Below are 24078 nucleotides of genomic sequence, written 5' to 3' on the forward strand. Positions count from 1 at the left end.
GATCAAAAGAGGAACCTGTTACGCTTATCAATCAGACAATCTGAGAGAATTGTGAAAGGGAGACAACTCGTGTAAAAACGGTCGGGTCGTGAGAACGATGGTTTTATAACACAAAATATACACTCAGTTGTAGAAATTGTGATTTTTGCAAATATTTTTGGAATATTCTTAAAATAGGATTTAGTCACACATGTACATGTATCTAAATCAGATGTTTTAAATGATAGTTTCATTTTTGTCATTTTCTCACAACTTTCTAAAGAAGTTCGAAGATTTTTTTTTGGGGGGGAGGGGGGGGGGGGGGCTTGTTATCGTATCAATCGTTTAAAAAAAATCAAGAAATTTCGATCAAGTACTTGAAAACCCGAGATTATATAATCACACGGGCTTTTGGGAATTAAAACGTCTTGAACAGTTGTTGAAATTCTGCACTCTCACTCGATCAGAGGAGGTTTCCACATCACCTCTTTTTCTCTCAGCAGCGGATATGCAGGCGGCCCAAAAGATCAAACAGAGACGACGACATCAGACGAAACTAATTACCTGCTCAGTGCCCAATCACCGTGTATAAGTGTATGCAATAAACATGATTAACGAGATTAACCAGTTCGTTTACGTTGTTACGCAATACAGAGCTGTGTGTGTGTGTGTGTGTGTGTGTGTGTGTGTGAGAGAGAGAGAGAGAGAGAGAGAGAGAGAGAGAGAGAGAGAGAGAGAGAGAGAGAGAGAGAGAGAGTACATGCGCAGTTGCGGATCGGAATGGACCCCCTGAAAATATTCAAGTCATAACTTTTACATAGTCAATTTATCGCAAATATGCCTCGGACACCCCCCCCCCCCCCCCATCCCCCCCCCCCCCCCCCCACACACACACGGCAAACAGTTATCTTACGGAATCCACCCTTTGAAAAATAATTTATCCGCGCATGCTGTGTTATTCTATAAACAAATATACATGTACATGTTTGCAGAATTTGACTAGGCAATAAATTTATTTTTTGATCAAATGTATGCGAAGATTGATAACTTCTAATCCAATTAAAGAACTGTGCTTTCGGAGAATTCTTCCATGAAATTCTCCAGTCGGTGTTGATAGGCATAACAAATAAAAAAAACCCTGCAGACAACGAGAACCCTCACAACCCTCGTTACGCCTAATTTCTCTCCGGAGGTCTGTCGATCCACATCGGAGGTTTTATACTGAGTAGTATGCTTCCAAAAGCATGTCAAAGTCAAGGGTCTGAAAAGTGAAAACGCGCACGACATTTTTTATTCATTAGAGGAAATTTAAAATTCTGTGCCATGATTCAAAATAATTTTGATATATTTGCTCGATTAAGCAATATCTCTGTACACATAGTTATGTAATTCTTGCAATATATCATTAGAAATTATTAAAACTGCGGCTCATTTTTAAAACATAAAACTATTTCATCCATACACCCATTAAAAGCAAAAAATTATGTTGATGTTAACATTTCAAAATTTCATAAATTTGTAACTGTAAATTGAGGCGCGGCATAAACGTGCCTTTCGGAAGACTTTGCATTTTTGAGAGGAATTCATGTACGCTGAAGAGGTGTTCCTTATCGTAATTTAAGATAGAAAAAGCTGCGATTCAAGGTCATTTGAAAACTTTTTTTTCCGATTACCTAGCGCATTTTTCCCCCCAAATTTATCACCCAGGTTATCTATATTTGATACAGTACTTTTGGTCGAATATTCAGATAATGAATATTATGTCTTTTACACAGATGGAATTTGTATTCATTTTACCGAAGGTTAGCAACACCCAAATGCTTCACACATTTTATTTGATGTATGTCTTTCAAAAGGGTGGAATACAACGTTTAAAGATTGATATATATGCGAATTTTATTTTTTGATATTCCTAATTTTTTTAGGGGAAAAGTTTCATTTGGAACTCATGTTAAAAAAATGTCAAGAAATTCCTTGCCGTTTTATCTAATCTAATTATGTCAATGTTAGATAATAAAAACAGATAAATGTAGAAATATTCGAGGTGTTACATAACTTTTTATGCAACTTTCAAATCAATCCCCATAAAGCAACTGTTAAAATGCATCAAACCTTTCCCCTTTGCAAACTTTAACAGAAAAGTTTATTTAAACTTATCTTGTCCTTTCTCATTTGTAAATGCTATGGATGCTGTCGGGTCGGGTCATGTGCCGACTCTTTCATATTTTACAGTCGCCTAAGAACATGTTTACTTAAAACTGCATCGATCTTTGCCTGGTGTAGATCTGGCATGTGAAGAGAGTTTTAGAAAGGGGGCACTAGTTATCAAAGAGAACACATAATCTCAGCCTACCCAGCCCCCAACCCCCACCCCACCCCAACCCCCTCCTCCTCCTTCTCTCCAAAGAAAAATGATCTTAAATGAAGAGATTACTATGGTGGCATAGATCGTCACCACTTGTCAGATAAGTATGTTAACTTCTCATATGATAATGTCGACTTGTCAGATATTTATGTCAACTTGTCATATCTTTATGTTGACTTGTCAGAAAAAAACCATAGTGACTAGAGTTTCAATATTTTGTTGTCAAAGCGTGTTTAGTGCCACTAACTGCCATTTACTTGTCATCATAATATCATATAAGTCGACATAAATATCTGACAAGTTAACATAATTATCTGTCAAATCGGCATAATGAGCTGACAAGTTAACATAAGTATCTGACAGAAAAAATAATATGGCCACTAGTTTAAAGAAAATTATCATTCATATTGTAAGTCGACTTGTCAGATAATGATGTTGACTTGTCAGATGTTATGTCGTCTTGTCATAATAATTATATCGACTTAAAAGATGATTATGTCGACTTGTCAGATCCTTATGTCGACTTGTCAGAAAATATTATTTCAAATGGATGGCACAAATTGGGCGTGGAAAGGTTAAAGTGTTGAATTCTTAAACACGTGAATAAGTGACAAGTCGACTTAAAGAAATGACAAGTGAACATAATCATCTGACAAGTCGACATTAAGATCTGACAAGTCGACATAATTATCTGACAAGTGGTGGCAGATACCACCATAGATTACCGCTGAATAAAAGCATGTAATTTCAATTTAACAGTACATTGGTACCTACTGACCGAAATGGTTTTCCCAATGTATTTATCACGTAGATATCTCGTATCTTGAATTTCGCAAATTAAATTTCTTAACGTCATTTATTATATCGTTACTACCTCTGCAACATGGAATGGCCGGGGAGTGGTGATCGCCGTGGAAAAATTCGACTTATGGAACAAAAAAAAAACCGCTGATATTTAATGATGCAAGGCGATTTGATGATATCTGTTTCCTTTTAAACCGAACAGCTCCCCCACATGAACATCCATGTACAATATAATATACACTTGCATGTAGATTATTGTTTAAATCACAGCACTCTAGATAGACAGATTTGTGTGTTTATGATATTGCTTTGACGTAAAAGGCTTTTCTTAATCAATCGATTAATGTATTTATCATTGATAAATCGATCGATGGGTCAATTTCGAGTCTGGTCAAAACATTGATAACTTCCCTATTTAAAAGGAGTTCAGGATCAGTGTGACTGGGAACTTTCACAGTGGCCTTGACCTTTTAATTTGACCTGGCCGTATTAAACCTTGCTATCATGCAAAGTTCAGAGGTTAAATAAAATTAAAGCTACATCTTAAGGAGAACAGGAAGACAAGTACAAGGTAAAAGCTAATCTTGATACATTAAGGAGGCTGGGTGGTCATCATCCAACTACTGTATACAGGGAAATATTCGCCCCTGTTTTAACTTCGCCCCTTTCGCTCTCGTTGTCAGAGGGCGAATTTAGGACTAACCGACCTTAAATTTCTCATTTTGTCTCTCCTTAATACAACTGTGTCTGAGCAAATTCAAGACAGGGTCAAACCGTTTGCACGTGCAGAGTGTGAAAATAGCACAGGGCGAAAAAAAACCTGTATACAGTATCTATTAAAGAAAATTGTCTGGTAAGCTATAAACTTTTATTTAAGAATATATTTTAAAATTCCATACATTTTAGTTTTAAAAATTAAATTGAATGTTTTCCTAAATCTTTATATAGAACTCTTCTCTTAAAGAAGGTTAAAAAATGGCGACGACCATCCAGCCTAATCAAGCTATCAAGAGTTATCTCTCTTTCATCTGACTACTTATGTCTGAGGATTGGAGAAGGGGTGGTGATTGTTTGATTTTTTTATGTTATTTTTTTTTATCGGAATAGTTTTTGTATAAAGGGTATTTACCAGACATCTACCGAGTTTGTAGTTTATTGAGCTTGTAGTTTATTGAGCTTGTAGTTTATTGAGAACATTACGATTTCGTCTCTATAATATTGATTACAATATTCTGTTTAACAGTAATTGCAATATACAAATTTTCAAAATTTTATTCACACAGCATGTTAGCAGCTTTTAGTAACATGATATTTTCAAAACATGAATGGGATCAAAATGTCTTCAAATTGTGTAAATTAAAACACAGACTTGAAAAACTTGGCCAATAAACATTATCCTTTAATGTAGGCAAATTGTTGATCTTCATGTATATGCATACAAGAAGTATCCAATTACATGTGCATAATCAACAGTTAAAAGTGAATCTATTTGCAAACAGTTTTTTTTTTATAATAGGCTCGATTCTAAATCTCAGATTGGGTCTCAAACATCATATCACTACAACATGGGTTATAGTTAGTATGAATGATAAAACCCAAATTCAGAATTTTTTTTTCATTTGTGCTGTCAAAATGTCTTAATGACATGAGAGTTTTAAATAAATATTAATAAGAAAAATAAAACCAATAAACATATTATTATTGTTGGAACTTTCGACAGAAGAGGTAGAAAATTTCATATGTATAAATTGTCCTTTTAAAAAGGTAAATATCAAAACACACTGAGATTACAACGCCGTCGAATCAGTGGAAGTTTCTCGGTTTTTGCAACACACTTGAAGGCGTAGAAATTTCTGGAAAAATACAACAGTTTCTTTTCGCAGTAGGATGTATACCCAGGGGTTAAGAACATTGTTCACATACGCCATGCGGAGACCAAACACTTCAAAACTCTCCATTCCTTGAAGTATTCCCAGTGAACGCGCAAACACGTTGATCTAAAACGAAAATGGAGATAAATGTATAAAATTATAAATGAATGTTTTTAAATATTAATGCTTTTCTTTTTTATATAAACAAGCATTCTGAGAGTATTGCATAAGCAATACACGTCCCCTACCGGTTTGTAGAAATTTGTGAAAACAATGCACTGTTATGCAGAATATCATTTCTTACCGTCTTCTGTACCCCGAATCAACAGACCAACCCGATAACGAACCCGATTGTAATAATACAAAAAACCCTGTCGATTAAATTTACAACACAATGCTTGACACAGAACAGTCAGTTAAGATTAAAGTTAAGATTTTATTTGTTAGTCAACATAATTTTGCATATTTTCTGTTGACTCTATCTCACTTTTTCGTTTAGATATTCGAATGGCACACAATACAGAAATATTGAAAAATGCTTAAAAACAATAAAAAACACCATATCTCAAAATTTTGATCATTGACCTCATATAACTTTTATGCCTGCAGAGTAAGATCAATATACCTAGTTTAATTTTATGAATGTTTTAGTATTATCATCATTTAATTTTTTTTCTAAAATTGAATAAAAAAAGGGTAGGAATTTGAAAACAAATAGAGGAAATTCGGACTGGAATATTCATAAAAACTGTGAATGAAAACTTAATGCTTTGTGTCTGTTTAGTGTCTCATTCATTCATAAACTGTATTTTCATTTTTAAAAGAGTTTAGCAAATTGTATTATTTTCACAATTAAGAAAATTTCAATCATAGTGTAAATTTTTTAGGTACTTTTCTTAAATTTTCTAAAAATATTCTATGATCATTATCTCAAAAAGTAGGTCATTGACCTACATTTTTGAAAGTGAAAAATAGCACTACCATGATAGGTCTTTAACACACAATAGATGATTTTTCATTATCATCAGTGGAATTTCTTTTATTCTGAGTAAACGTATACCTTAATACGATATTACGGTTAAGAATAATATATTTTTAACATTTAATTATTTTTCCCTTCTGAAAAAGATACTGTGTAAAATTGTCAGGAATTGCACGTTAATTTCCCTGAAGTTAAAAGTGATGTTCAAACGACGAACAAACCACACTCAATTACTAACTTGTGTTGTTGTGTGGGTGTCATAAGAAAAGACAAACGTTCTCACCAACAATGGTACGTTGCAGACGACAGCCAGAACGACAACAGCAAACATAAGAACTATCAAATGTTTTCTCTTCTTCCTAAATGCTGTCTGTTGTTTCCGTTCGTTTCCGGTTAAACAATGTTGACGCACAAGAGTAACGATTACTGAAATATTCAGTACGACAACTAAACACATAATTATAAAGCCAGTGGAGGCGTAAGCCAAGGAGATGCCTCGATCAATCCAGGCGTCAGACTTGAAATCTACGAAGCACCAAGAACCCGGATAAAATCTGCGACTGCGTCTTCCCGCCAAAAGTGGAATAGTCGACATAAGAAATGAAACGACGCATCCAATTAACAACAACAGGTTAGCTCTGCGGTCTTTTAAAGACGTGCTGTATTTAAACGGAAAAACTATCGCAATGAATCTATCCAGAGACATGGATAATACTATACAAGCCGAGTTCAAAATTCCAAACATATGAATGAAAGCTATGTAGCTGCAAAGACTATCAGGGAAATCAAAGTTAAAGTTTGTGATATATCGAGCGATGCCAAAGGGCGTTGCAAAGGTGAATCCTAAAAGGTCGTTAATGGACAGAGCCAATACAAATCTGTAAAAAGGACGCCATTTATGTTCTGCGGAAAACCGACAGAGAAGAAACAGCACCAGTCCATTTCCCAGCGTCCCAAATGTCATAAAAAGAATAGAAGGTACAATATTTGCAGCAGGTTTTTCCACGCCAGACCCAGAGTTTGTTGTGCTTGAATTATGTATGTAAAGGCTATCAGTTGTCTGGTTCATTTGATGTGTCGTAAACATATCTGCTGTCTACTTGTATGCTGTTAACAGAAACGAGAAAATACATTAATATAAGGCATATACCTGCCCATAGTGACGGACATAGATATAGATATATGTACATTATAGGGTTTTGCCTAGATGGCCGAATAGTTAAAGCGGTAGCCGCCCACTGCTACGAGAGCGAGTTCCATTGGTCGTGAGTTCAAGTCCTGGTGAATTTCCCTGTGCTGTATATTTATATAGAAATCATCGGCAATATATTTTGTACACTGAATATATAAATCAAGAGGCCCATGGGGTCACATCGCTCACCTGAGCAACAATGGGCGTTCAAAAGATATTGTGCCGTATGGTCCCTCGGTAGAATAACAAAAAATAAATATTGTAAAGTATTCGAATTTTACACTTATTTTTGCATACACGTAATCTTTGACATTGTACCTTCATGAAATACTATTTTTTACCAGAATAAGAAAAGCCTACGCAAGATATAAAACTAAACATTTGGTAGGAGTACACTGTTAAGTTGTTAACTTCCAATTCCCTATATCCCCCCCCCCCCCCCCCACTTTGTAAAGCGATCAAAATATATGAAAGCATATAGGTACATTTTTTTTATCAACTACTTACTAGTTTTTGTATTTAAAAAAAATATAATAGTTATTGTTTTTTATTTTAAAAATCCTACATGTATAGATGTGAGGAAGAAAATTGTACCTCAATGTGCTCAATTCCTCAAATTAAAAACATTCAAAAATTTATTTGTCTTCTCCATTATAATTAAATGACTGTTATTTACTTCGCGTACAAACCAGGATAATTTTCCGCTGTGATATTTTCTTAGGAATAGCGATAATTACTTTATCCCCGCAACAGAAATGTGTCAGAACTATTGAAACTGTTTTAAAGATGTCGTTTTATTTACCCATGTCTGAAAAACTATCAAAATTGATGTAGATTTCACGTTATTTATTGTATAAAGAGGGGGCCCAAGAGAGTAGGTATATACAGAATATCATTCTTTATTTTGTTTGTACAAGTATTTAACATACTCTAATTCATATAGAATTTCTAATGTTCAACCAAAATTTCAGCCTCAATCGTAGAATTATAAGCAAGATACAGAGCTCACAGTTCGCCTAGGTTTGAGTCATATTTTGTTCACATGAGTTTATTACATTCAGCTTAAGATTTTTAACTTAGTATTTCCTATTCAGCATTTCAAATGAAAAATAAAATGGCCTAAGATTTTCAATTCGTTTATTCACTCAAGACCAGTTCACTGGTATTTGAGGTTCAAAATCAGTTTAATATACAAATGTACACAAACACAGTCAAGGATCACATGTACAGTAGGAGTAATAATGACGAAAAAAAGGTTAAGTTTACAATACAATAAGTTGTTAAAGTTGGTTTCTGGAAGAACAGACTTTGAAAATTTTCTTAATAAATATTGACAATTTTTTTACTTTTTTAATCTTTAGTATTTAAGATCTGTGTACAAACATAGAATTGTGAGCAAATCTCTGTATCTTGCTTATAATTCGAAGCTTAACACTCAAATATGGTTAGTAAATAGAAATTGTAAACAATTAAACACAAGAAACATGCACTATAACAAATAAAGAACACAATTTATTTTTTCGAAATGAATCATATATATACATGTATATACCTACATATTTCCGACAGCGATATCAAACTCTATTTAAACTGAATAAACTCGAGAAAATGCCGAGCATCTCAACAAAACCTATTGCATTAATCTACCATTACGCAAAAGATAATGCCGAATTACCGATAGAATGAATCGTATTTCAGTACTTTTTTGATACATCAGATTTTGCTTAATTTGCGCAGGTAAACAGTTAACTGTTTGATTTACCGAAGTCTCTGTTTGATTTGATACGTAAAAATCACGAAATTCAGACGATAGTTCCCAGGTTACAAAGCATAAATAATGAAAACGAAACGAAAATCAGAACAAGCTAACACCAACGTCATGTGTGAAAACTGTCAACGCATTGAAATATTTAGCCTCAATTTACTTCACAAAATCGGCACCAATATATTTTGCATGTTTCAAAAATTTCCCTTCATTCGCGAACTGTTGCACAACAAGCAAATTCATCATAGTCAGATCGACCCTTTTTCGTATAATGTCATGGCTGCTTTAAACAAAGGAGCTCGTTGTAGAAGTATGGAATATGAGTCTTGGTAAAATGGGTATGCAAACCCGGACCGTGGCAAAATAAAAGCCGGGGCAGATCGGCAATCGTCAATTCCAAATACGCATTATTTTGCAGCAATATTTACAGCAAATACAAATATACTGGTCCATCAAATATCCTGAAATTTTAATGAGGTTGGCAGATTAATAACTGCCAATCTTTTGTTTTGCCCAGGCCAAGTCTTGTCTACCCATTTTACCGGATGCCGAACCCAAAGCTATTAAACTGATTGAAACACGCCTTTCCTTTATTATTATTTTCGTAATAACTCAGATTTGAAACAGAATTAGACCTTAATTTTTGCAATTTATATTTTCCTTTCCATAAAGATAATTTATGCTAAACTACGTTGAATTGGAATCAGTAGTTCTTGAGAAGAAGATTTACAAAAATGCACCCCCCTTTTTCTACAGTTTCAAGGTTTTCTCCGCTTTGAATACGGATCGGACTTTTATTTCTGCAATTTATATTCGCCCTCCCATAAGGATGCTTTGTGCCAAATTTGGTTAAAATTGGATAAGAGGTTTTAGAGAAGAAGTTCAAAATGTAAAAAGTTTACAGACGGACAGACAGACAGACGGACAGACGGACGGACGGACGACGGACAAAAAGTGATCAGAATAGCTCACCTGAGCTTTCAGCTCAGGTGAGCTAAAAATATTCATAATTGAAAATAAATAGATCCGATGCTTAATATCGAAGAGTAGGAAATAATGCAATTAAAGAAAAAAAAAACATTAAAATTTGAAATTAAAAGCTTGTTTACCTTCAGTATAACTGCGCCCAGAAGTGACATAAAACAACAATATGAATGTTTTGGAAATGTTGTACAAAACTTAACCAGTATACTGGTTTCTTTGATATAAAATACGGGATATAGTGGTTGAAATTGCGACGAAAACATACAGATTCAGCGTTTGTGAGTTGTGCCTTACTTCCTGACCGCATGATGCACAAATGGTTGTGTCAGTTTACATAAGACCGCTGACAAGTCCCCGTGAGATGAATCTCAACATGTCGATATCAACCGGCAAACTTTTTGCTCTATTCAAATGCTCGTCAGAGATTCTGGTAGATTTACTGTTAATAGTACCTAACACCGTGTTTTATTCAAATAGTTGATCTTTGACACACGTGTATTTATTTATTTATTTATTTATTTTATTGTAATTAAGGAATATTATGTTCATTTATCATAGTAATAAGGATATGGTCAATTGTAAATAGGATGAGAACCCCGCGTATACTAAGTTGAAAGAAGCTGTGTTTAAACCTTTTGTATAAAATGTATTTATACAATTATGAAATATGTTCAAATCAATTAACACGTCCCAAAGTTTGAGGATACGATGTTCAGTGTATATGCGCCATACAGATGAGTTTATTGATTCACCATATCCTTGTCGTTACTGTTTCACATTTTTATTTTTGACTGAAATTTGATATTAGTTTTATACATGTATGCTTCATAGATTGCTACACTCCTCTAATACATCTGAAATAGGAATGGTGTCGTTTAAAATTATACATCATATCAATTTTGAGAAAAGATACTAAGTCTTGTATCGAAATTACGACTAATGACATATTTATGTCATTAACTTCGGTTAAATGGGATGACACTTGATTCTCGGGAAATATAATCTTACAGTTCAGTTCAGTTTATTTCATTCAACACCATATAATGGTACAAGAGGTACATAAGAAGAAAAAACATATTTACATATATACAATATAGTTGTAAAGTTCAAGAAAGTAACACTGTGAACGAACAGTATGATTAATTTTCGAAATAAAGAAACAATTTTCTTAATGTGATATAATCGACTGAAGACATGATTTCATAGAATTTTTTAGTGTTAGGAGAAGAACAGTAATATGTATCTAAAAACTGACTTCGTAATTTACTTAATGCCTTGCATTCTAATATAACATGAAATTCATCACCAATTTTGTTACAATTACACAAATTACAATAACGTTTACTACTTTCAACAATACCCCACCTTCCTATTTCAACAGGAAGATGATGATTTGTAGTTCTAAACTTAACTAATATTTTTCTTAATTTACTGGGTAACAAGAGTAAGTAGCGTTCACATTCAAAATTTGTTTTATAAATTCTATATATAACACCCATAGTCGATTCCTGAATATCGTTATGCCATTTTTGTAAAAATTGATCTCTTAACCTTTGGTTAATAGTTGTCTTAATCCAACTGGAGTTATAATGGTAAGATTCATGATCACACCATAGATTTGAAAGCCCGCATTTATCTAAAACATTTTTTAAAGAGCATAGCCATGGATTTTATATTTGTCCCTTATCAAATAGAATACGTACATACATATATATGATTTTGCTTAACTTGTTGTCACTGCTATTGATGATGTTGGCCCAGAATGAAATCATTCTAGTAAAAATGATAGAAATGAGCACACTCTACATGACGAAAAGTGACCTCGGTAGTATAATGACCCCCTAATAGATTAAAGGTTTATAGTATGATTTTTGTTATTTGTCAGATGTTCACAAAAACATGCAATGGCACACGTAATAACGTTTTACACCATAGTATATCTCTATGTTCAAACACGAATGACTAAAAATCTGCGGTTGGTACATTGTAATCGATTTTCTTGGCTATTTGCCTATTTACAAAATTGATGTTGTGATGTAAGAGAGTTAGTTTTTTTTCAATAGATTTTTTAAGTGTTCATTTAAACTAACACAAAGAATGTACAACTTGTATGTGTCTTAAAGAATAGTAACACAACAGGTAAATATTTTTTTAATGTCATTCGTTTTTGTCTTTAAGATATTTTTTTATATTTAGCCTACAAATAATCTTATGATAAAAAGCTTTAAAGTTGTTTTTGAGTGTACTACTACTACTTCTTTTCTCTCTCTCTCTCTCTCTCTCTCTCTCTCTCTCTCTTTGCGCGATAGGTTTACAAAATGTTAATTGTCTCGCTTATAAATGAAAAGCGTAGATGTCGAATGTGTGTAATTTGGAAATTTTAGGTACAAATGTACAAAATACTGATTTGAGTATGGTTTTTGCACTTGTTTCCTATTAAATTAAACAAGCAAAGTATTGTTCCACATGTGATCTGTTTTTTGTATGATCAAGTGAGGGTTTTTTTTTTGTATCTATAGGTCTTTTGTCAACATCATAGTTAGTGGATAAACTACAACGCATCGAAATGAACCCAACAAACGACAGTTTTTACATGAACCTTACAAACACGACTAACTCCGGATTCATTGAGGAAAAGCCACAAACTAGTATTGTACCTATCATTGTATTTCTAATTCTTGGGACGCTTGGAAATGGACTGGTGCTGTTTCTTCTATATCGTTTTTCCGGAGAGCACAAATGCCGTCCATTTTACAGATTTGTAATGGCATTAGCCATAAACGACTTTTTCGGGGTTGCTCTGTCAGCACCTTTCGGAATCGTTCGTTATGCTTCGGACTTCACCTTTACTTTTTCTCACAGTCTATGCGACTATATGGCTTTTATTCAGATGTTTGCTATTTTGAACTCGGCTGGTGTAGTATTATCCATGTCTCTTGATAGATTTATTGCGATTGTTTTCCCATTGAAATACAGCGTGTCCGCCAAAGAACGGCGAGCTCACTTGTTGTTGATGTTTGGTGGCGCCCTGTCACTCCTTCTGTCGACTATTCCACATTTGGCGGGAAGACACAGTCGCATTTTTTATCCGGGTACTTGGTGCTTCGTAGATTTCAAGTCTGACGCCTGGGTTGATCGAGGCATCTCCTTGACTTACGCCTTTGCTGGCTTTATAATTCTTTGTTTGGTTGCCTTTCTGAATATTTCAGTGATCATTACTCTTGTGCGACAACATTGCTTAACCGGAAACGAAAAGAAACAACAGAAAACATTAAGCAAGAAGAGTAAACAGATGATAGCCTTTTTGTTTGCTATTGTCGTTCTCTTTGCAGTCTGCTTTATACCCTTGCTGGTAAGAATGATTCATGGGTTTTTTTTCTAAACATATTACTTTAAATAATAACTAGAAATAATACATTTATAAATCAATATTGTTTAGTTGTTATCTTCTACTTTGCTTAATAATTTATGCTGACAGTATCTGCACATTGTGGAAAGGGAGCTGAGGTCAGTCTTATTTGAGACATAATTAGAAGAAAATTTCTGATAATTTTCAGATGTTTTTCTTCTTTCATGTTCTATGTTCGTAATCTTTTCTAGATCAATGTGTTTGCCCGCCCTTTGCGCATCCTTCAAGGAATGGAGAATTTCGAGGTATTAGGTCTCCGTCTGGCCTACGTGAATTTCGTTCTGAATCCCTGGCTTTACATCCTTCTAAGGAAAGAAACTTTGGCGATTCTACAGAGATTTCCCTGCATGCGACAGTGTTGTCAGACCAAAATCCAAAACAAAAATTCCACCGAATCAGTGTCACTGTAAACACATTGTTCATTACGGGCCGCCGGATGGCGGTCCGTTATTTGATATACATTTAAATATTGTTACTGCGTTTCTGCGGGATAGTTCCTTTTTAATAGAATTAATATTTTGCTTCTTTTTATGAATTGAAAGTAAATTTGCATGTAGAAATATGTTTGATGCTTTCTAAAAAATATCACATATTTTTTGTTTTACTCGTAAATGAAAAATATGTCATACTTCGTAGACTGTCGTGTTTGATGCGTTTTTATCGAGACTATACTCTATTCGGAAAATTTCGGAGTTCTTCATTCTTTTCAAAACAATGCATCGGGATCGGTATGCGGGACATACTAAAGACCTGAAATACTAAAGACTTGAATGTCATTAAATTTTATATAAATGATATATTTGAATTTCTATGTGCCGTGTTTAATAAAATGACTTTGTTTTTGTATTTATTATATTTCCATGTAAAATATGGTAGAAAATATTATGAAATGACATCCATATCAATTATTTACGCGAAATTATGACAGAAATGAAAATTTGAATTGACTGGAAAATTTGAACTTATCCATTTCTATTTTATCATGTGGTCCCTTGAAATCATATAAACTAATGCATTAAGTTTTCATTCAATACAATGAAACCAAAAAAAAAATTATTTGAAATATATAATCTCCAAGAAAAAAATGATGAGTTGAACTTTGTATTAGAGTAATGTACAAATCAATGTGTTTCCATTACTTCATACTATGGCTTTGATCATACAGTTATCGTTAGAAATGCTTACAGTAACGAACTCAATTCTTTATGATGATAGTAAAATGTTAAACTTCAAAACAAGTTGCTTAAAGTATATTAAAATTTATCATACAAATTAGTACAACCAACTTTTATTTTCTTCTTTGTGGTGTGTTTTATGTAAACAACCAATGATTATATTTTTGCGGCCCATTGACGCTTGCGTCAATATGATTTCTTGTTTATATTGTTTATCGTTTATATGTGCCTGCATAAGTGTTATCTGATAGTCATACGTTTCTGTCCTGACCGAATCTATATACCTGAATAGAACATGTGCGTAACATATCCCAATCGTTCGCCTGTACATGTGTAATAATTTTAGATATTTCATAATTATTGTAATTAAAGATATGAACATTTATCACTCAAATTTGCTTGCTTTTAGTCAGAGTCTTTGTACTTGGTTTCTGGAATATTTGAAACTAATTATGTTGCTTTGTTATTTCTTTTAAAACAATTCAAATGAAAATAGGGCATACAGCATTAAGTCGCTTGAATTTTAATGTCATTGGAAGGAAGGTTTATATGGAGGGTAATCGTGTTCAAAAATCCAGACATGTAAACTTGTAAATCCGAATATGCAATCATGTTGATGTGTGAGCCTGAGCATGAATATGTGTAATTCTGATCGTGTAACCTATAAAACTCGGGCATAAACACGTGTAAGATTTGACTCAGTTCCTTCGCATGATGCACATTTTGCAACTTTATTGTTTACATTGTTAATTAAACCTTCAACTTTACACACTTTCAATCCGTAGTTTCTGCATTTGTAACTTCAGGCTCGGCAATAGCACATCTGACATGATACAAATTGACAAATGTAAAGTCTACAAGTTTGTCGAATTTCGACATGACCTTATATGGAAACAGTGACGTCACTGATAAAAAAAAAGGCTTGCTGCAGGTAAAGGCATGCCGTAATCGCCGGAATAGGGACGGAATAAATAAAAAAAAAATTAGGTAAGCCTATAATCATATTATCTCTGGATAACAACATTTCATAGAGTATTATTTTTCGGAAAATTAAATTATGAGATTGGTGTACATTTTATCAAGAGAATGTATAAAAGATGCAAGTAAAGAATTCGATCGGCTTCAGATATCCTCTTAGAACTGAAAAAAAATTACATTTAATGACTTTGTTTGAATACACGTGTATAAAGATATATACGCATTTTATTCATAGGCGTCTGAACCGGGAGGGGGGGGGGGGGCTAGGGGGGGGGGGGACTTAGCCCCCCCCCCCCCCACTTTTTTGCCAAGTTAGACCTAACCATTAGGAACATAGCAACAGGGAGGATTCAACCCCCCCCCCCTACTTTTTCCTCGCAACAAACAAAATTGTTCCTTAAAAGACCTTAAAGAGAATGAAATATTAATAGTGATATTGAAAATTAGAGTCATAGTAGGTATACTAGCACCCCCCCCCCCCCACCACCACCACCACCACGGATTAGGAATTTCATGATTTGGGGGGGGGGGGGAATTGGGCAGGTAAGATTGGAGTTATTGGTATACCCTCCCCCACGGATTAGAATTTTCATGATTATGGGAATTCTTGTCAATATTTTTCATGATTAGTTTACCCCCCCCCCCCCTTTCACTTTGCTTCCGACGCCACTGTTATTAGAGAACATGCAACAAATTGTTAAACTATAGGCCTCGGCTGAATTAAGAAAATATCTCCAAATGCATCCTTATCGCTACCACAAAGTTGTGACAAGACCCCCCCCCCCCCCACCGCGAAAAATTACACGGGGTCCGTCAGCCGAGTTGCAAAGTTATCGATAAGAAAAACAAACTATTTAAAGACATTGGTTTTGAGATTGTGATTACCCGGTAATATGAGACATAAAAAGCGACACACTCTTTAAAAAAAATGAATAAAAATTCCAAAGATAAGGTTAACTGTCGTGAAATTAAAATGTGTATAAATTATTTTAAGAAATGTTTCTTTGCATTGTCGGCAATATATAGGAAAAAAAGCCTATCATGCAGGTAAAAATTGACATTTTTTAAAAATTATTTTAAGCAATTATTACGGGATTGAGTATGACGTCCTGAATGTCGGTTCAATACAGACTCACTTTGTGAAGTTGGCTGATAAAAATTTTCTGGAGAGCTATTATAATACAGCTTTACAGCCACTTGTGAACTAGCTGCAGGTATGTAGCTCCCTGTCTAAAAATACAGGTGGACGATCTTTGAGCTACAGTGCCTCCCATAGTAAAACTTCAATTTACGGCGCACAAAAAATATGCGCTAGTTTTTTTATTATTATTGAAGATTGTGTTATTATTTATCTTTCACTTACACAACAACAAAAAGTATAAATACATGTAAAGTAACATAAATTTTTCCGCGAAAAATTACCAAATCCTTGCAAGTCGTTTATTCTAACTAATTCAGAAAAAAAAACAAGAGTAAAAATGGGGTACTCTATATGCAATGTTTTTGCCCAAAAATGACTAAGTTCAACAGCTGATATTTTTATAAATTATCAGAAATCAAAATCCTAGCAATTTGCATACTTCTGATATATATGTATAAATGATCTGCAAAAGAATAACTTCCTATCTTGAAAACTGTTCGAGGAGTTATCGGTAGAATAAGGGTACCTTTTTGGCAGCCACTCGCCCGTCTGCAATTTTTACTATTTCAATAATCGGAAACCCGGTTAAAAATTCACTCTCAAAATTCTTAGAATTCAGAAGCAATGGAGTTACATGGGACTTCACGGCGGTCTTCGAACCCATGCTGCTCAAAATATATTTATCCCCTTAGGAAATTTCTTGATCCGTCTCATTTCTAGAAAAGAGTACACATTTACTTATATTCCAGTTTAAATTACAATGTTTTTTTAGAGATATAAGATATTAGGCATTTCCTTTTTTAATACCATGGGAATTATATTACGGAAATTAGCGCATTCGTCACATCGGCAACGATTTTTTTTTCTACATGAACCTCTTCCTGTTTGGTCCAGTTTCAATCATACATCAATTTTTTTTTCTAAAAATAATACCGGTGTTTTCGATAGAAAAGGTGTCGTTCATTAATAGCTTTTTCAACAGTTTAGCTGAATATTATGTTTATTTTTCGTTCATTCCGGTCCGGCGGTTACGGCATGCCTTTTCCCGCAGCAAGGCAATTGCCATATAAGGTCATGTCAAAATTCGACAAACTTGTAGACTTTACATTTGTCAATTTGTATCATGTCAGATGTGCTATTGCCGAGCCTGAAGATACAAACGCAGAAACTACGGGTTGAAAGTGTGCAAAGTTGAATTAACTATTGTAAACAATAAAGTTGCAAAATGTGCATCATGCGAAGGAACTGAGTCAAATCTTACACGTGTTTATGCCCGAGTTTTATAGGTTACACGATCAGAATTACACATATTCATGCTCAGGCTCACACATCAACATGATTGCATATTCGGATTTACAAGTTTACATGTCTGGATTTTTGAACACGATTACCCTCCATAGGTTTAACCTCGCCAAACCCGGAGTTTGCCATGCTTACATTACATGTATTTATGTTTGTCTAGTTCATATTAATGTGTCATAAACCATTTTAACGGCTATCCACTTGAATGCTGTGAACAGAACGGTAAAATACATTAAAATACAAACATGTATATATGTTGCATATCTACGAAAATCATCCTCAATAACATATAGGTCATGTGAACATTTACATGACTAAATATGCTTAATTCTTCTATTGTCGGACGCCGGGAATTTTAGCCATTATATTTATCATCAAATCAGTAAAGTTGTTAAATGCAGATTCAGATAAATCAAATTACTAGAAAATCAAGTGTGTTTATCGAGCAAGTATATGAATTAGATATGTCAACTCTTTAAACAAAACAAAGTTGATTCAGTAATACTATCAGCGACAAAATAAGAATGATCCAGATTTTTGCAGACTGTTGCTATGAGCCTAGACGACAATTTAAAAAAATCCGAGGCTCGGAACAGAAGAAGTGGCCTTTCTCTCAAGTATGCCATAGAAAACAGCATAGTTACTAATTGGGATGACCTGGAATTTATCTGCCAGCACACTTTCTACGATTAACTTTATACACCCCCAGAACAACACCCCGTCCTCCTGACTGAAGGCCTGCTTAACCCTAGAACAAACCGACAACATATGACGCAGATCATGTTTCACAAATTCAACACCCAAGCCATTTTCATTGTCAATCAGGCTGTACTGGCTCTACTTTTTATCGCTGTAACAACAGGTATTATACTTCATTCCGGATACAGTGTGTCTCATGCAGTCCCAACCTATCAGTTCCATTCATTTCCACTATGAGATTAAATCTCGCAGGTCGTGATTTGAATGATCATTTTGAACCATCACAACAACCGAAAAAATCGTCCGGGACATTAAGGAGAAATTGTGCTACGTTGTTTTGGACTATAAACAAGAGATGGCTAATTCTGCTTTATAATCGTATTCGATGGAAATGTATGTACTTCCTGACAGTAAGATTATTGGAATGAGAGTAACAAACCCCCGGATGTTTACATCAGAGAAAAGTTATAGAACGTTGTAATAAGGAATGAATGGGTAATAAGGAATGAATGGGTAGGCGTTACGCGATTGGCTGAATTCAGGTATGTGACAATTCTCATTTTGTAGTAAAAATATTAGTTTTCAAAATAAATGATGGAATGGGGGAATATTTTAAAGAATATAGCAACACTAGGAAAAATTGTAGAGTTGGGGGTTGATTTTTTATGTAGAGTGACATTTACTGCCGATCGCTGTAAGTTGTAAACAATTGCAAATTTGACCTACAAATGCCCTGGGACCCTATAATTTTTTTGTCATTTTCTGTAAGGTCTTGAATTGAAGTTTCAAATGATACCAAAGATTTGACTGAAACTATTATAGTAAAGTACTGAGACGTCATAACATTTGTATGGAGTTCTTGGGGAAATAATTGGTAGGCTTTTCCCTATAACTATCAGCAATGAGCAATTCAGAGGCTGTACTCCTATCCATATATCTTTCCTTAGCGTTTCATAGCTTCACTATAATCGAATGCTAGGTTCTGTATGAATATCAATCTATTAATCGATTTTCTTCATAAATATAGAGGGAACAAACATGTACTTCCTGGATGTAAATATTACCCATGATGTTTGAACATTTTGACATAAAATTTAGTCAAATGTTCACAAAATCAAGTAGCTTTATGTGATAGGTAATAACGCTTTTTAGTTTCAAGCTAAAAGCATCGATTAAAGTGCACAATTTCTTTTAAGACACTTTCCTGATTACTCTATGTTATAACAGGAAAGTCTGCAATTGGTATATTTAAAAAAAAAAAATTGGCTATTTGCCTAGGTTACAAAAAATAACGAAAGCCATTTTCCTCAATACATATTTTAGGTGTTTATATAGGTAAGCACAGACGTTTAACTATTATCTGTCAGGGGGTTTTTTTGTTAGGAAAATGAACACTCGTGGTTTTTTTTTTTTTGCTATTGTCGTTCTCTTTGCAGTCTGCTTTATACCTTTGCTGGTAAGAATAATCACGGGTTTTTTCGAAAATGTTATGATTGAAACATGAATATAAAATATGCATTCATATATGTTTTTTCTTGAAACAGTTGTGCTAATAGTATCTGTACAATGTGGTAAGGGAGCTGAGGGTGGTCATGATTTGTGACATACTTTAAAGAAATTATCTGATAATTTTCATGTCATGCGTTTTTGTGTTATGTTCTATGTTCACCATCTCTTCCAGATCAATATGTTTGCACGCAGCCTTCAAAGAATTTTAGACATTAGGTGTTAATCTTCCTTATCTAAACTTCGTTTTGAATCCCTGGCTTTACATTCTTCTAAGAAAAGAACCTATCGTGTTTTTAAAGAGATTTATCTGCATTCGACAGTGTTTGCAGTCCAAAGACCAAGAAAATACCACCGAATCAGTGTCATTGTAAACATTTATGTTTATATATTTTATGCAATAAACATGTTTCATCTAATATGTATACTAGTATGCACAGACCAAATCTATATATATGTACATGTAGAACACGCGCTTAACATACCGTATATCGGGGGGGGGGGGCACAAAATTTGCGAATATCGCGAAATATGTAACTTTTTTTAAGGCGCTAGCCTTTTTTGCGATTTAAAAAGTTCCTTATAGAAAAAAAAATACAGGATATTATTTCTGTGAATTCAATAATTTGCGATGTTAACATAATCGCGAGAAAAAAATCAAAAATTATATCATCGCGAAAACTACCGGATAAACGGTATTCAAATCGTCCGATTGTATTTTTATCGTTATTGGATATTTTTAACCATCATAATTGAAGATATGTACTTGAATCACTCAAATTAACTTGCTTTAGGACATTGATCAGAGTCTATGCAGTAATATTGACAGAGTTTCTGGATAGAAAAAGATGCAAAATTTAAATTTCAACTTTTTAATTTATTGTGTAATTTAAAGCATAAGGGTAACTTTTAGTTAAATATTAACATTTGTTGTATATTTCCTGTATTTTTACATTTGAAATCTGTGACGTTAGATTTTCAATAACACGCATCAAATCTGATCACGGCGTATGAGCACAAGTAAACGTCATCACGTGTTTAAATAGATTTATTATTATTAATAATAGTAAGATTAAATGAAACGTTCGAACTTTTACTAATATACCGAATCTGATATGTGGGTAGGTAAAATAATTGTAAATTTTATTTATTGGATCTCAAGAGAGACTTTTCCCGGCAAATTTTCTAGCCCTATATTTTTAGCCGCGAAAACACACCAAATAACATGTTTTATGGCTGTTCCATCTAACATTAATATCCCTGACAATAAAGCGTATATAATTGCTTAAAAGCGATGTTACAAAAATATTTTCTCAAAATAAACATCAAAATAACTAGATCGTTCTCGTTGCGAGCAACGAGTGGGTCTTCCGTCCGATTTTTGAGTAAATGAGATAAAATCCTTCACTTTTAAGACTAAATTGTTAATCAATGCCAAAAAATTAGGGAAAAAAAATTTCGGCACCCAGGGCTTGAACCCAGGTCGCCTGGGCACATGTCCACCACTGTAACGACTGAGCTAATCGGACTCTCGCTTCAGGACTTTGATGCTTTATATCTCGGGAACGCATCAATCGATTTTAATTTTTTTTTAATATTCTTAATCAGTAAAAGAGTCTCTATCAACCCGTTAGAAAAATATATAAAAAGCAAAAAGTTGAAAAAACCGATTTTTTATCTTTCCTTCCGGTGACGACCGGAAGTGACGGCGGACGATTTTATGACCATGTTGCAACAGATAAAGTGGATGTTTATCTTACCTGAAAATTTCAGCCCTATATCTTTATTCGTGTTTTGGATCTCTAGCCGACAAAATTGACTTTTAAAAATCGTAAACGGACGATAACTTCCGACCGGAAGCAATTATCAAAAAATTGAAACGGCAGTAAAAAACTTCAGATGCCGACACATCAACCCTCAAAATTTGAAGAAAATCGAATGAGCCACCTTCGAGAAATCGCCTGCACAAAATTTGTAAGACAAAAAAAAGAATAAAAAGACTAGATACAATCTCGTTACGAGTAACGAGTAGGTCTTCCGTTCAATTTTTAAACGATACGTTTAAAATAACAATGAAATTTCAGAAGTCCCTTCAGCCACTCCATTTCAAATAATGTATACGATTGTCAATATCCTTTAAAATACTTAACAAAGAGTTTTGGTTTTTCACATAAAGCACATAAAAGATTTAAGATTTTAGTACCCTTATTACGTCATCAATGGGTGTTGAAATGAGTTTTACAAACTGATATTGTTACGATTAACAACTTTGTTTCTATAATGCATTACAAAATCTTGATCGTTTTTAAGGTATGTGTAATAGAGTTTACGGGTGTCTTGGCCCCTAATTTAAGGGGCCAGCCCTTTTTTCTTGAGTTCATTTGAAAGGTCTCACGAATACTAACATTTTTTGTTGTTAAACTTATCTAGAATTGTTGATCATTTTTGATATACAAATGAATGAATATTTTAGGGGCCGGCCCTCTAGATCCTTAACGGGGACAGACATTGGTGTTTTGATTAGTGGAATTGATTAGAATCATCAATACAAACATTTTCTTTTCTACAATGCTGAACAAATTATGTCTCCTTCTCTAGATATATTGCGTCAAAGTTTAAGTTTTTTGGCCCCTGAAAATCCCTAATTACGTAATGAATTGGCATGGCAATGATTTTTTTCTAACAGATATTGGTAATATCTACAACTTTGCTTCTATAATGCATTACAATATCTCTATTATTTTTAAGTTATTTGTAATAGAGTTTACGAGAGTCTTGGCCCCTAGTTAAAGGGGCCAGCCCCTTTTTCTTGAATTCATTCGAAAGGTCTTACAAATACTAACATTTTTTGTTCTTACACTTATTTAGAATTCTAGATCATTTTTGAAATAAAAATGATTGAATATTTTAGGGGCCAGCCCTCTAGATCCTTAATGGGGACAGAAATTCGTGTTTTGATAAGTGGAATCGATTTAATTCATAAATTCAAACATTTTTTCTTCTATGATGTCTGACAAAATATGTCTACTTCTCTAGTTATATTGCGTCAAAGTTTAAGTTCATTGGCCCCTAAAATTCCCTAATTACGTTATAAATGGGCGTGGCAATGATTTTTTCTAATAGATATTGGTATTGTCAACAACTTTGCTTCTATAATGGATTACAATATCTTTATTGTTTTTAAGTTATTTGTAATAGAGTTTACGAGTCTCTTGGCCCCTAAAAAAAAGGGGCCGGCCCCTTTTCCTGATTTCGTTGGAAAGAACTTATGATTATCTACCACTTTTGTTATATATATCTTAACAAAATATCAACTGATAAAAAGATACAGATCAAAACGTATGAAAATTTTGAATGAAAATTCGTACCAAATTTTTGTGCCTAGGCGAGCTCAAGGAAATGGCGCCACTGGCGTAAAACAATATAACAGTGCACAACTTCAAACTATAGACTACCTATCCTGAAAATTTCGTATTCATATCTCTAATAGTTTCTGAGATCAGCTCTGCACAAAAAAGGTCGTAAAAAAATAGAAAATCCGCCGTAACTTGGTACCGGAAATGACGATTTCAAAATTTCAAAAAACATCTAGAATTATGACCTCTGGCAATCATTTGTGAAAAAATGGTCAAAATCGGCCGAATAGTTTTTGAGAAATCGCGTGCACAAAATTTGTGGAAAAAAATAATAATAAGAAACAGTACGAAAACAATAAGGTCTTCCGTTGGAAACGGAAGACCTTAAATAATAAGAAAAGTGAAAAAGAAACAATAGAATAATAGTAGGGTCTTCCGCTGAAGACGGAAGACCCTAAATATAATCATTTTAATGCTTAGGTTTTTTTTCGATATCGTCGCTTCTATAACATAGCAGGCTGCAGACAATTACCATACAGACAGTGTTCATTTTTTCTGGCATGTTATAGG

At 33.9% G+C, this 24078-nt stretch overlaps 1 protein-coding gene across 1 annotated transcript; it reads right to left on the reverse strand.

The window, feature by feature from the left end:
• Positions 1-4404: 4404 nt before the first annotated feature.
• Positions 4405-10177, reverse strand: LOC105342767 (prostaglandin E2 receptor EP4 subtype). Its single transcript, XM_011449806.4, has 3 exons — positions 10068-10177; positions 6285-7108; positions 4405-5145 (listed from the first exon to the last, which is right to left on the reverse strand). The coding sequence occupies exons 2-3, from the start codon at positions 7086-7088 to the stop codon at positions 4936-4938; spliced, it is 1014 nt and encodes a 337-aa protein (XP_011448108.2). The 5' UTR covers positions 7089-7108; positions 10068-10177; the 3' UTR covers positions 4405-4935.
• Positions 10178-24078: the final 13901 nt, after the last annotated feature.

This window comes from Magallana gigas, chromosome 7, assembly GCF_963853765.1.
Source record: "Magallana gigas chromosome 7, xbMagGiga1.1, whole genome shotgun sequence".
NCBI lineage: Eukaryota > Metazoa > Mollusca > Bivalvia > Ostreida > Ostreidae > Magallana > Magallana gigas.